Below are 13,566 nucleotides of genomic sequence, written 5' to 3'. Positions count from 1 at the left end.
TGGTATTTCTTGCAATATCTTCAGAAATTTGAATTTGCTGAATATTTTTTTAGTGAGTTTAATTTTTTTTATATTATTGGGTTAATTTATTTTAGGCTTTACTCAAAATCAGGGCTTTTTTTCAACATGTTGAAGGTATTCTACTGATAAGATGAAGAAAAGTGATGCTGTATGCCTGTACCTGTAGGTAATATAAATGAGTAATCAAAGGCAGGAAGATCAATAGAAAAAAAATCTGTGATTTACCCAAGCTCAAACACCAGAAGCCTGGAGTACAGTTAAGAATTTAGTGTAGATGACCAAAGTCCCAGTCTAGTATCTTGGTGACATCTTTCTGCAAAACTTTTTTTTTCTGTTAAACTGAAATTTGAGCATGTCTTTTGAGAAGAAAGATTTTGCATGTTGAAGGTTTGGGTTTTTTTAACCAAATACCATCTTAATTATTTTTTAAACAATGATCTTTTTCCTTTCCATTACATAGGGAGGAGACCTCTTTGATGCCATCACTTCATCTACAAAATACACAGAGAGAGATGGGAGTGCCATGGTCTACAATTTAGCCAGTGCTCTCAAATACCTGCATGGTCTCAACATTGTGCACAGAGACATCAAACCAGAAAATCTTCTGGTACGTCCCACTGATTTTCCAGTATTTTCTCTTACTTTGTTCTCATTAATGCAAATGCTTGTGTGGAAATGTCAAGGAGCACAGCAGAGAACAGGAGGCATATTAATTTAGAATAAGTATGTATGAAGTAAATCTTTTGCCATGAGATAGCAATCACTGTATTGCAGGAGAGCTGTGCTCAAACCTGTCCTTAGACCTATCTTTATTTACAGTTTGATTGGCTGCCTTTTGGATAAGCAGGAATATTGTCTCACAAAACAATGAATTTTAAAGCTATGCCAATGAATTATTTATCAGTTTGCAAGTGGGAGAAAGGTGGGCTGAGAGCCATTTCTTCATTTCTTCAACAATCCTATGGTTACCATCTGAAGCCAGTGGTTTTTTTCCTTTCACTGTCATTGTAGGATCATCTTCCTGATGGTTTATCAGAATTCTGGCTGGGAATTAACCCTTCACATATGTTTATTCTTTTCCTAGGCAAGTGGCTACTTTTGTTTTCAGCAGAGACATAAAATAACCATGTTGACAAGAATTACCATCAAGTCTGCTTTGTGAACTACTTATTCCCCAGTCCACAGAGGGCATCATTCCCATTCTGTGCACAGAATGGGATCAGTGTGTGCTGTCTCACTTATCCATCCACAGAGGTTACACTTGTTCATTACATACTGGATATTAAGTGGCACGCACTGCACAAACAGGGCCATAATCTCCCCTGCTTGAGACATTTCTTAAAAGTCTTTTGTGGTGTTTGTCAGTCCTGTTTAATGAGTTTGAACCGAGAGAAGGAGTCACAGCTTATCCCAGACTGGATTTTGAACTATAACAAGGACAGGGCTACAAGCTGAAAATATTCCTAATTAATAGCCAATTCTTTCCCCAGTAATTCCACTGACAGTGTTTAGCAATTTAAATAAACCCTCAAATAAATTAGATTGTTTAGCAAAAAGAATCATGGGGGGAGGCTTCTCCTGGAAAATGTAGTCACAGCAACATGGCACTTGAGAGAGAAAATGAAGGTGGAAGTCTCACGTACTGTTAGTGTATTTCCAAAAACAGACAGTCCAAAGAAATTTTAAGCTCTCATTAGAGATTGAAACAGTTATAAATAGGCACAAATGCTCTTTCTGCCTAGAAAGCCTAAAGAGATTACTCAACAGATGCAAATCTTGCTCACTGTGATTGACAGCAGCAGAATGTTGAGATAGCATCCTGGTGTTGAATGTAAATGCAAATAATTCCCATCAACTGCTACCTGTAATTGCACATACTTAGTTTTTTTTGCACAGGGTCATCCAGCCTGTCTGGATGGGAATTACATTCCCTTTGCTAGTCATGCATTTAAAAAATGCAAACCCTAAGAGTAATAGCTGGTATGAAGGTGTTATATAAAGGAGAACAAGTGTTTCCATTACTGATATGAATTACACAGGGGAATGAAGAAAGGTATTGCAGTGCTCAGTTGTTTGAGGAAGGCAAATAAATTCAGCCATTCTGGAGATTATGGGGTGCTCTGTTCTGGAAACTAGATGCTTTTGAAATCATGTTAATATGAACATTTTACTTTAAGAGTGAAACTGAGATGAATTTATTAGGGGGATGTTTCCTTTGTGTTGGTCTGGTTTGATTTATTCCTGCCATCACTGTTGTATAGCACTTTTCTTTCTATCGAAATTCAGCTTCTTTCATCAATAAAATGACTCAGTGCTAGATTGTTTATGGGTCTTTTGGTAAGGTGCAGCTGGGTCTGCACAGGAACCTAAACTGAATTTGCCCAGAGCACAGGGAGGACATTTGCTGATGAAATTGCCCAATAGGCTGACTAGATTTATGCTAAGATAACAAGATGTTAAACAAATCTGATTGTAGCTGCCAGTGCCAGTTTAAACTGTAGGTCCCAGTCAAATAAAAGTAGAGGATTTTACTGAATATATTTAAAACTTCTCAACATTCAAGGACTAAGTTCTCTTTTCCACCTCTAGTTGCTCGAGGCTGTGTCATGGTCTGACCTACATAGCTGGCAGACAGCTCCATTTAACATCTGCTTCAGCTGCAATTGATGGGAATATCATTTTTTCTCTTCTTGTCCTACAGGGCTGTGCAAATTACCTCTTTTTCCCATCTTCTTGGTGTGGTGATGAGATTTCCCAAAGAAATTAGTGGACACAAAAATGCAGATGTCCTGCTCCTCATTCTGTGTTAATCTCTCTGATTCTAGGTGTGTGAATATTCAGATGGAACCAAGTCTTTGAAGCTTGGAGACTTTGGACTGGCGACGGTGGTCGAAGGCCCTTTGTACACTGTCTGTGGGACACCCACCTATGTGGCTCCAGAAATCATTGCAGAGACAGGGTGAGCATTGCTGCCTACAGCACAGGCCTGGTAGCCACTCTTTTTTGGCAGGTTGTAAGATCTAAATGCTCCAACAGGTTGGCCCTCCATTGCTTTGTAACCAAACCCCAAAAGGGCACCACTCCCAGTTCCTCCAAGAGGCCAGTGTCCCTGCTCTGCCTGCTCCCAGAATTTGCCTTTGCCTCGTCTCCCACCTTCCCAGGACCAGCTCTGGTGCAGTGGAGTCCATGGGTTTGTGCTCCCTGCCTCACTGTACCACCCATGGCAGCTGCTTGGGGAAGAAAAGACAGGCAAAACACAGTTGCTTGCATTAGAAATGGAATCATTTATACTGGAAGAGGCTGCAGAGGTCACCTAGTCTAAACCTGTTCTCAGGACAGTTCTAATTAGATTGTGTTGATTCAAGTGACCCTTTTGGGTTATACATCCTGTTTGATAACAATTGAACAACCCCATTATTCTGTATTTAACAGGTGATTGCATAAATACAGAAAAAAAAAAAAAATTAAAATAGTACATTTTCACCAACGGCAGATTTTCACAAATCCTTTCTCCTTTTAGACCTATGAGATCTCCATTCCATGCTCTGGCTGACTCTTGCCATAGCTGTGACCACTCTGAATTTCCTGATGGAGGGAGGTTTTGTTTGTGCTGTTTCACTCCTTGTTCAGTGCATTTGTTGCATTGAGAAACATTTCACAGCTGCAGTCAGCTCCGGTGTCAGAGGGCACCTCGCCTGCCTGCTTGAGGTTTTGACAAACTGAATCTACTGAATAGGAGAAAAGGCCTCTTCTTGACCTCTGGTGTTTTAATTTCTGTGCTTTAAGAGAAAAGTGCAGCTCTTCTTGCCCGCGTTACTCACTGGAGAGGCTGGAGAATTGGTGTGTCTTGTTGCTTAGCAACACAGATAACCTTTGAGAGAGTTACTTCATGTGGGGACTGAGAAAGCACATCCTTGTCTTTAACCATTAGTGGCTCTGGATTGGGAAAAACCTGGATACTGACTTGGATTTCAGTATATTCAGAAGACCCTGGAGAGCCTTGAGGGAGAGAAAAAAAATCATAGAATCGTGGTTTCTTAAAGATTTGTAAAGGTGTGAAGGAAAATATGCTCAGGCACAAAATACATCACCTCATCAGCAGCAAGTAACTCAGCACAGATTCTCATGTAATCCTGTCAGCATCATTTCTTTTTGATTGGAATGACTCTTTTGTTGTTGTTGTTGTTGTTAATTCAGCACAAGTAACACAGACTTGTTTTCTCAGGTATGGCTTAAAGGTGGATATTTGGGCTGCAGGTGTGATCACTTACATCCTGTTATGTGGATTTCCACCTTTTCGCAGGTGAGTGTCAGAGGCAAAAGCAGCAAAAGCAGTCAGGTCCTTTCAGAGCAAGCCTGACCCTTCTCCCTGAAGGAGGCATCCTTGGGGGAGGAAAAAAGGTGGATCAGACTGATGAGTTTTCCTCACGGATTCGTTCATTTCTTTGAGTGGTTTTCCCTCGTCCCTCATTTTAGGGCTTGGGATCAATTTTTAAAATATATTTTCCTACGGGGGCGGGTGTTTTAGTGCTGCGTGGGGGGTGTGAGGGCAGAGCGGCGTTTCCTTTTGTCCCCACGCGGATCCAGCTCCGCCATCCACGGACTCGCGCTGCCCTCTGCCGTCGGCGCCGGGAGCGGGCACCGTCAGCCGGGAGAGGAGGAATGTGCTTATCCCCAATTTTTAACCTCGTTCCTCCGTTTGGGAAGTGCCAAACGAGCCGTGGGGCTTGCAAAAACCATTTTTGGTACTCAGATAATGCAGAGCCTGTTTTTTTTCATTTTTACAGCAAAATACTTAACAAAATAGTTAGGTTTTAACTAAAATACCTCACTGAACAAAAATATCTTGCAAATAATAAAAATATTATTGATGGAAAAAATATTAGTTCAGGTATTTGGGTTTCTCATGTTGTTATTTCACATGGAAAGCTGAGAATGTGTTTTGAAAGGTATATTATGCAATAAACTGTATTCTTCGATTAGAGTTTTGAGGGAAGGCACAGAGAATGTCCATATCATGCTGGTAGAACCAGGTCATAAGCGAGATTAATAAATGTGTGCTAACTATGCAGCCCCTCTTCCAGTGGAAAAGTTACCTCAATGTATTGGCTCAGAAAAGCTATCACTGTACAAACTTCTAAATTATGCATTTCTAGTAGTTATCAACATAATTTCTGTTCCATCCCCAAATCAAGTTAAAATTCCCATGACAAATTGGCTTTTTCTCTCATAATTTTTTTTTTTTCTTACTGCTGTTTTACAGTGAAAACAACCTTCAGGAAGACCTCTTTGACCAGATACTTGTAGGGAAGCTGGAATTTCCCTCTCCCTACTGGGATAACATCACTGATTCAGCAAAGGTACTGATATTTTTTCTCACCTGTAAGGCTGCTGTGCCTTTTCAGTGGTTCAGCTGAACAATGCCTGGTGAAAGCTCAGGTGTTTCAGGCTGCCTCAGCAAGGGTAGCAAAATGCCAGCTGCAGTCAGGGAATGTCACACGGTGCCCAGTTCACTTCATGATGCACTTCACAGCAGGTTCAGTGCTTCAGCAGTAAAATAAATGTGTCCCTGAATTTTTCCCTCTTGTTACTCCGTAAAAAAAGAAAAATTATTGCTCTGTATCTTGCTTGCAGTAGGCATTTCTTCCTATTTTTACTTGAGGCATTTATTAGAACTTTTCAAGAGGTGCAGCCATGCCTAATTGCCACTGCCAGCAGTTCTTCTGTGATCATGGCAGTTTTGGTTAAATTAATTGTGTCTCTAGGACAAAGATTCAAGTTGTAAGCCCCACTTCTCAGGTTAATTCACTAAAGTGCTCTGAGTAATATCTGAGGACTCACTAACAAGTGGAGGTGGTTTTTTATCTGGCCAGTGAGAAGCTGAATTTTTTTCTGCATTTTTTCTGCATTTCCCAATGGGTGTTTGTTTATCCATTTACCAACATTTTCCAAGTCCCAGTCATCTCACACATTTCCAGACAGGCATTCTGAATAAATAAATTTCTCAGTCTTGGTATTCAAGGTGATGTCTCACTTCAAACTTCCACAGACTAAAGAACTTGGCTGGTTGGGAAAGCTCTCAGTTAGGTGTGTTGTTATCATCTGCTTGAAGAAACCATTTCCCAAAACTGAAGCAATGGACTGTGCCCTTGAAATAATCTTTAAATAACCTTGATAAGAATATGAAGACTGATAATTTGGAGGCTATAAAAGGTTTTTTGAGGAAGGGACTTTGGTCAATGTTTTTTATTCTTCTGCAGCAACACAGAAGAGAACATTTTCAAATAATTTCATCAGTTTCTTGACTTTCAGGTGCAGATTCCTGTCTCTCATTTGTGTTTTTCTTTATGTAATGTTACTGAGTGCATGTGCACTGCCCAAAGAGGATCTCCTCTCTCCCATGTTTGTTTTTGTTCTGGTCATGTGCATGAATATATAGAGAACATAGTGGAACATTAGAGCTGATCTTTTTAATATTTCTTTTTCATTTGTTTTCAATAGACTCAGTGAAACATGAGTACAGTGAAGAAGCTGATCTCAAAGAGACTCTTAATCCTAAAGGGCAAATTTAAGTTCCACATAAGTCACACTGGTATCACTGCTTCTGGTATCTGCTGGGGTTGGTTTTTTTCCATCTAGGTATCAAGAATATTGCACTGAGAAGAACTTGGTGCAACATTATTTTCAGTTTTCATATCCTCCCCCACTCCCTTCAAACTCATCTTTTTTTCTTTTTCCATGAAGGAGTTAATCAGCCTGATGCTACATGTGAATGCTGAAGCCCGCTACACAGCAGCACAGATCCTAAGCCATCCCTGGGTGTCAGTGAGTAAATCACATTGCACTTGTCTCTAATTTGACATTAAACCTGTACCTCTAACCATTAACCTGTGGTGTTCAGAAGCAGCAGTACAATTAGCAAATATAACACCTAATTTACCACAGACACTAAGCTGATGCCTGCCTGGTCCTTCATCTTCTCAGGCAGCAGCAAAGGGGAACACCAAAGTGCATTGCTTATTGATTTAAAATCAATTAATTATTAATAAGTACTAGGCTTACATGGAGACAGTCAATGCTTATTTTCAGACATGTTCTAAAAGAGGGACTGAATGTGATCTGTGGAGTTCCCTGACACAAGAGAATAGAACTATTAACAAGTGCATCAATGGATAACAGCTCCTCTCAAGCATATTTATAATACTTGATAACACCTCCAGACTTACTTAGGACATGATGGGCCATTTAAAGTGGTGATTTGAAAGAAATCCAAGAGAAAAATATGCTTTTCACTTTTAAGATTATTTCAAGCATGTTATTTTTAACTTGCTTGAATCCAACCTGCAACTTAGGACAAATCAATGCACTGGAAGTGTCACATGTCATTTTAAGAAACAGAAGTTCTTTCATAAAACAGCGAGTGATTGCTCAGTTCCTTTCCTCTGGAATTGTCTCTCATGTAGCAGAGTGTGTTCACTTTTGGACTGCCTGTCTGAATATTTACTATTCATTAAAAAGCAGAAAGTACCTGATGATAGAAAACTTTTTTGTTTTTTCCTAACTTGAATATTCTGTTCTTTCTTATGCAGGATGATGCTTCCCAGGAGAATAATATGCAAGCTGAAGTAACAGGTAAACTGAAGCAGCACTTTAATAACACCCTACCCAAGCAAAATAACACATCTGCTGGGGTTTCTGTCATCATGGTAAGAGAAATGAACATTTTTATACATTGATAGTATACTCTGCATATTTTCCTGAGAGTGCTCTATGAGCACGTGTGGTGCAAGAATAGCAAACCCAAAACTAGAAGAGTCTCTAATTCTAGTCTTTATTAATGAATAATGTGGATTGTCTCATCATTGCTTGAGAGCAACCAAGTCTATCACAGTGTGCTGCCCAAGAGTTAAAAATGACCTTTCAAACAGAAACATGTGAACACTAAGTAGGTGTATGTTAGAATGAAGTTTATTAACAATTTTTTTCATTATAAAAACCGAGAATTTTTTAATCATACTGCCCACCTAGTTAACTAGGGTCTACCTCTGTGCCTGACCAAGTATTGCTTCATCTTGAGCACAGTGTTGTTCAATACTACCTGTGCCAGGAAACCAGGCTCCATTCCAAAAACTTCCTTTCTGTCCCTGTCTGATGCAAGGATGGACACTGCACACAAAATGTATCTTCAGTAACTCAAAGAAAGTGAAACCATCCATGGCAACGTAACAGGGACTTCCACCCTCACCCTCCCATTAGTATTAATTACTTTCAAAGGCCAGACCACTTATGTTAACAAGAATTATTGTTTTCATCATCTGAGAACCAGTAAATTTAAATAAAATGTTTCTGCCTACCTCTCTGTCTTTGCAAATACATTTATTAAATGAGTTAAAAAGGCAAACAATTTAAGTGTAGGAAAAGTGATAACATAAAAATAAGTCAGGAAATGGATTTCAGGTTCATGCTCTTGTCTACATTTCATTTGACAGTTTGACTTGACAGTTTGAGAGGGACTTCAGAGCTTCATTCTTTATACTGTTGAGACTATGGATAAGCCTGAAGCTGAAAACTGGTATAAAATGCACTATATATAATAAGAGCAATTTTAATTCTAACTCTCAGCCCCTCTCCAACTTGCATGCCACTTAAGCCTGTCTCAGATCTCTGACACAGCATAGCTTTGGCTTCCTATTGGTGTGAGTTTTTTCTGTTAGCTACTGACACTCCTTCAGCCAGGAAAGTTCACCTCATTTTATGTTTTCCTGCTTTGTTTCCTTCTAACAGGAATGGAAGGATGTAAATGCAAAATTATTAATTGCTGAATGCAGCTCCCAGTTAATGCTGAAAAGTAAAATCTTGTTCAAAACACTGTGATCTAATGAGCTCCCAATTTGTTATTCTTGCCCTGGTTTACCTTGAGCATTGAAATTTAGTTACCTTTGTGTTCAGAAGTTCTTCACTTGCTCCAGCACTCATTGCTTACCAACATTCAGCTTCAGACAAGCACACTTTGTAACTCTGGTGTATTGCAGTGCATTGCTCTCTCAGTCCACCTGCACATTCACTGGAGCCCCTTTAGCATCACCTCATTCCAACACTGTCACCTGGCCCATGCAGATAATACCATCCTGTGGCAGATAAGTAAAACTGCACATCCCCAGTTCAGTGTCCTTGCACAGGAGGCTCCTGCTGCCCCCAAAAGCATGTTGCTCTTAATTCATTACTGATTTTTTTCTTTTTTTTGGTCAATTAAGAAATGTTCTATAAATCTAAACTTGTTGCAATTGTGTTAGTTCTGCTTAAAGTAAGTCTAGTTTCTGTCCCTTGCTTTCTTCCTTTTTTCCTCCTTTCCCAATGCCTGCATTGCTTTCCTCTGAGTAGGTCCAAGGCAATGGTACGTACTAACGGCGATGCTTTGTTCTGCTGCACAAAAAATACATGGTCTCCATTTGTGACAAGAAAGGAGAAATAACTAAGCCAGTCTGAAGTGGAAAAAGCTGTACAGCCACACCAAACCAGAAAAGGAATACCTTTTAAGCACTTAGGAAAAAATAGTTCTGTCTTGAGTGAGGCATATCTGAAATAGGCTAAGCAAACACCAAAACAACAATTTTTTACTTCCTCAGACATGTCTTGGTTTATTCTCCTGGCAGTCATTTTGTGCATGTCTATATCTCACTGTATCTAAAAACATCTAGAAAAATATGAGAAAAGTGAAGAATTGACACTTCTTTTAGAGCCAGCCAAGTGATAATCAGTCCTCGATAAATAAAAAAAGTTCTTGAGTAGCAACAGTAAAATTAAAAAAGAAAACCCTAAACTGCATTACATGGAACTGTATTGCTGCTATGAGGACAGCACAGGAGAAAATCACTGTCAGCATGAACTGAAAGCATGTCCTTCCCCTTTTAAATAATTTTACCTGCCACTGAAATAGCAGAAACCCCTATTTACAACTTTTTCCAGCAAGAAAAAAGGCAATGCAATGGTGTCTTCATAATGATAAAACTCCTTTAATCATAGATCACTAAACTCAAAAGCTCAGACCCAATTCAGCTGCTCCTTTCCTTGCATGCTCCCTTTGTAGTGTTGATTGTCACTAGCAGAAACTCAGTTGTGGACTATGGAATTTTCTCCTTGTACCTCTCTATGCATGGAGGCTAGTCATGTAACTTGAGTTTAAAAAAACCCAAGAAAACAACAACAAAAAAAGGAGGGTAAGTACCTTGGATCTGCTGTCCTTGATGACTTTGATATAATAAATACATCTGGAAAAAAATTAACCATGCTAAATTTGACTTGTGTCAGAAAATTATTTCAGTATTAAATACCTCAGTGAGTAGTGTATTAGTCAAACCCAACTAAAACCACATAAATTTTCATATTAGTAAAGCAAGTCCAATCAAAAGAATAAATTTTGGAGGAAAAGGCAGAGCACCTGACTTTTAGAATTAGCACATACCCTTGAGGTCATGGAAATTGTTGTCTTCAGCAGAGGTATCACATACTCCAGATAATCGAAGAATTCTCAGTTTTCATTCCAACCTCTTACTCCCTTCTCCTGTAAGCTCATTTTAAAGTACAGAATTCAGAAATTATGCCTTTTTGCATCCATGCGAGGTTATTTTCCTACTCTTACCACTAAGCAGAAAAGCAGGCCCTTTTCTTGAAAAAAGAAGAAAGTGTTTAGGTTTCCACCCCTTCTGTACCTTGTGGTTTGTTACAGGAATTGTAGCACTGAGTTCTCAGTAAGCATCACCTGCTTCCTTGTGTCTGCAAAAACACAGGTACAGAAATTTTGCTAATAGTTACTATGACAAGTTCCTTCTCTATCACAACCACTCGTACCATCTTTTTTTCCACATCAGACTTGCAAGACAAAAATTTTAAACCTGCAACATCATGGCAAGCATACATCTGGAAGAGAAGTTTTTCTTACCTTTCCTAAAGTCAGCATCACAAAAATTATACAATTCATTATATAAAATATTTCTACTGTTATTTCTCCTTTTTTATCCTGGCTGTATTGCATGCAGTTTATGTCTTGTAGATTGTTTTAACCCTTAAGACAGGGCTGTATTTAAGTGTTGTTTCATGTTTTGCCTTGGGTTTGTTTTGTTTGTTTGTTTGTAGAACACAGCTCTAGATAAAGAGAGTCAGATTTTCTGCAGCAAGCGCTGTCAGGACTCTGGTAGAGCTGGAATGGAGAAAATTTCTGCAATTGCTGCTGCAGCTGCTGATCCTCGTGTGGCTGGGTCCGAGCCCCTCCTCCCTGCTGCTCCTGAGCCACTCCGGTCCCCCACGCTGCCTCCTCCTGGCCTTGCTGGGGATCAGCCTGGTGCTTAGGACTGGGGAAAACAAATCCACCCGAAGCTCCACACTCTGGCCAGTTTTCTTCATTTCCCATGACTGTTTTCAGTTTGTGTGCACCTCTCATGGCGAGCCCCAGCCAGGTCTGATCCTCTCTCTCACAGGGGGTGAACATCTTGGGAACAGCAGTAGGGGAAAGACTCCAGCAATGTTAGATGGTTTTTTAAGTTCTCTGTGTCAGTAATTAACTCCATTTCACACAGCCTTGGGCTCTAAATAGACTAACTTATGGTGTAGCTAACCATATTTTTATATGAGCAGTGAGGTGGGGAACAGTTACCTGGCCTCACGTCCACCAGCAGGCCCTGTTCTGTTCTTCTGATGGGAATTTTCAGAAAAGTGGGAGAGGCAAACAAGGGAAGAAAACTTCTATTTGCCTTCTATTCCAATGCCTCTATTTTTAGCCAAGTTTCTATTAAACTTGAAGAGGCAAATTTTCACGAAGAATTTTTTAGTGGACTAACTGTAAAATATCATGAGACAAACATGAGATAGAGAGGGAAGGATGGTTGTTTTCCATCAAGTTTGTTATCTGACTTGCAGGCAGGGTAGTGTTTAGATAATATGAATTTAAATAAAGTAAGTTGGGATGTAAACATGAGCAGTGGACGTTTATTTGTTATGAAGACTGGAGTGAAGGAAGCCTTTTTGCTTTAGCCATTTTCTATCCTAACCACAAGTGTCCCACCCACACCTTTCTCCAGGGTCAGACTACCTATTGCTTTAGCCATTTTCTATCCTAACCACACCTTTCTCCAGGGTCAGACTACCTGTTAGATAAAAAAATAAATTAAAATTACTTTGGGCCTGTGAAGGGAAAGCCTGCTGCATGTTATCCAAGCTATGATGAGCTGAGCATCTCCTCATTCTAGGACAAGCTGATAGAGGAGCTGCCATCAGTAGCCATCAGAGGTTTGTCAGTGCTATCCCCCTATTCACCTGGTGCAGGCACTGGAAACCAAATCACAGGATTGGGAAGCAGCTCTCCTTAATCTGCAGTCACAAAATAGACAAGGTTTTCTCTTTACCATAATGCTTAGTTCAATAGAATATGTATTCAGCTTAATCCTTTTCCTTTGCTCGTTCTTATGAATTGGTCATAGTTCATTTTTTCTCTTAGCTATACTTTCTACTAGAATTGTAAAAGAAAGACCTGCAATAAACTTTCTTCATTAAAAAAACAGAACACAAAAAGTCATTCCTTTCTTTGAGAGCTCAGTTATTTTGTCAGTGACACTTGTCTTATTCCCCCTGGGGAGACTGAACAATTAGATGCCTACCAAATCAATTTAATAGAATTAATTTGAGGGATTCCCATAAAGTTCATTGTTTTAAAGTTCATTGCTTCCTATTAAAGCCATGATTAAACATGGTTGCTTTACCTTTTGAAGAGCATTTAAAGATCAGAAAGTGCCAAGTGATAACTTAAGGCCATGGCAGCTGAAAGATGTGCAACATCTTGGCAAGAAAATGGTATTAAAGTTAGGAAAACAAAGCACGTCTTAAACTATGATAAAAAGGTTGGGCTATAACCAATCCTTGCTAATTAACTTCATTGTGGGTTCCCTGGAGTAAGTTCAATATACTTGAAGAGTATGGCAATAGCCTTTCTGTAAAATAATTTGGGTTTTGGTACAGTGCAAAAAGATGAAGCTGTCACTTCAACCTTAATCAGAAGAGAAACGTCTGATTCAGATTCTGGTGAGAGTCTGTAGCTGGCTGCCTGTGTGGTTGGCGATTTCTGCAACAAGTCTCAGACTCAGCCAAAGAAAGGATGTGGAATTTCAGGTGGAGCAGGCTAACCAGCCCCCCCAGCAAAGTCAGGGAGCCTCCAAAAGAGCAGAGCAGAGATCAGCAGAGAGGGAGCAACAAGCAAATAATGAATGCTGGGTTAAGTTCTGTTTTTCCTAAGAGGATGGATTCAGCTATGAAGAAAAAAACTGCCATGGGTTGGTAAGGATTTCCAACAAGTTGTGTTGCACAAATAATTTTGTGTCTATAACAGAAGGGGTCACCACTTGCCTGGTCAACAGCTGCCAGTTCTAAACTACTACCTTGTTTCATAGAAGTAGAAAGTAAAGAGAAATACCTTGAATTCACATCCCTAAGTTCATGACTCATCAACATCTAAACAGTCTTAGACAAGTATTTTGATTCACAGAGCAGAGGCAGGTT

The 13,566-nt window shown here is 39.6% G+C and overlaps 1 protein-coding gene across 5 annotated transcripts in view; it reads left to right on the top strand.

The window, feature by feature from the left end:
* The window catches only part of DCLK2 (doublecortin like kinase 2), a 78,375-nt gene extending 66,264 nt beyond the window's left edge, over nucleotides 1–12,111 (top strand). For 2 of the 5 annotated variants that reach the window (XR_005626457.1, XR_005626456.1), the window contains 8 exons: nucleotides 482–628; nucleotides 2,847–2,980; nucleotides 4,247–4,324; nucleotides 5,285–5,381; nucleotides 6,766–6,846; nucleotides 7,611–7,727; nucleotides 8,511–8,593; nucleotides 11,155–11,291. Coding sequence is in view for 3 of the 5 variants with exons in the window: in XM_039698446.1 (XP_039554380.1) it covers nucleotides 482–628; nucleotides 2,847–2,980; nucleotides 4,247–4,324; nucleotides 5,285–5,381; nucleotides 6,766–6,846; nucleotides 7,611–7,727; nucleotides 11,155–11,367 (867 nt within the window). In the remaining 2 variants the exon portion in view is untranslated. Of the gene's footprint in view, nucleotides 1–481; nucleotides 629–2,846; nucleotides 2,981–4,246; nucleotides 4,325–5,284; nucleotides 5,382–6,765; nucleotides 6,847–7,610; nucleotides 7,728–8,510; nucleotides 8,594–9,402; nucleotides 9,416–11,154 lie in introns of all 5 variants that reach the window. The other 3 variants (XM_039698446.1, XM_039698447.1, XM_039698448.1) reach the window with 2 other exon arrangements.
* Nucleotides 12,112–13,566: the final 1,455 nt, after the last annotated feature.

This window comes from Passer montanus, unplaced genomic scaffold (assembly GCF_014805655.1).
Source record: "Passer montanus isolate IOZ18808 unplaced genomic scaffold, ASM1480565v1 scaffold125, whole genome shotgun sequence".
Taxonomy (NCBI): Eukaryota; Metazoa; Chordata; class Aves; order Passeriformes; family Passeridae; genus Passer; species Passer montanus.
This window is presented reverse-complemented; position numbering and strand designations above follow the sequence as displayed.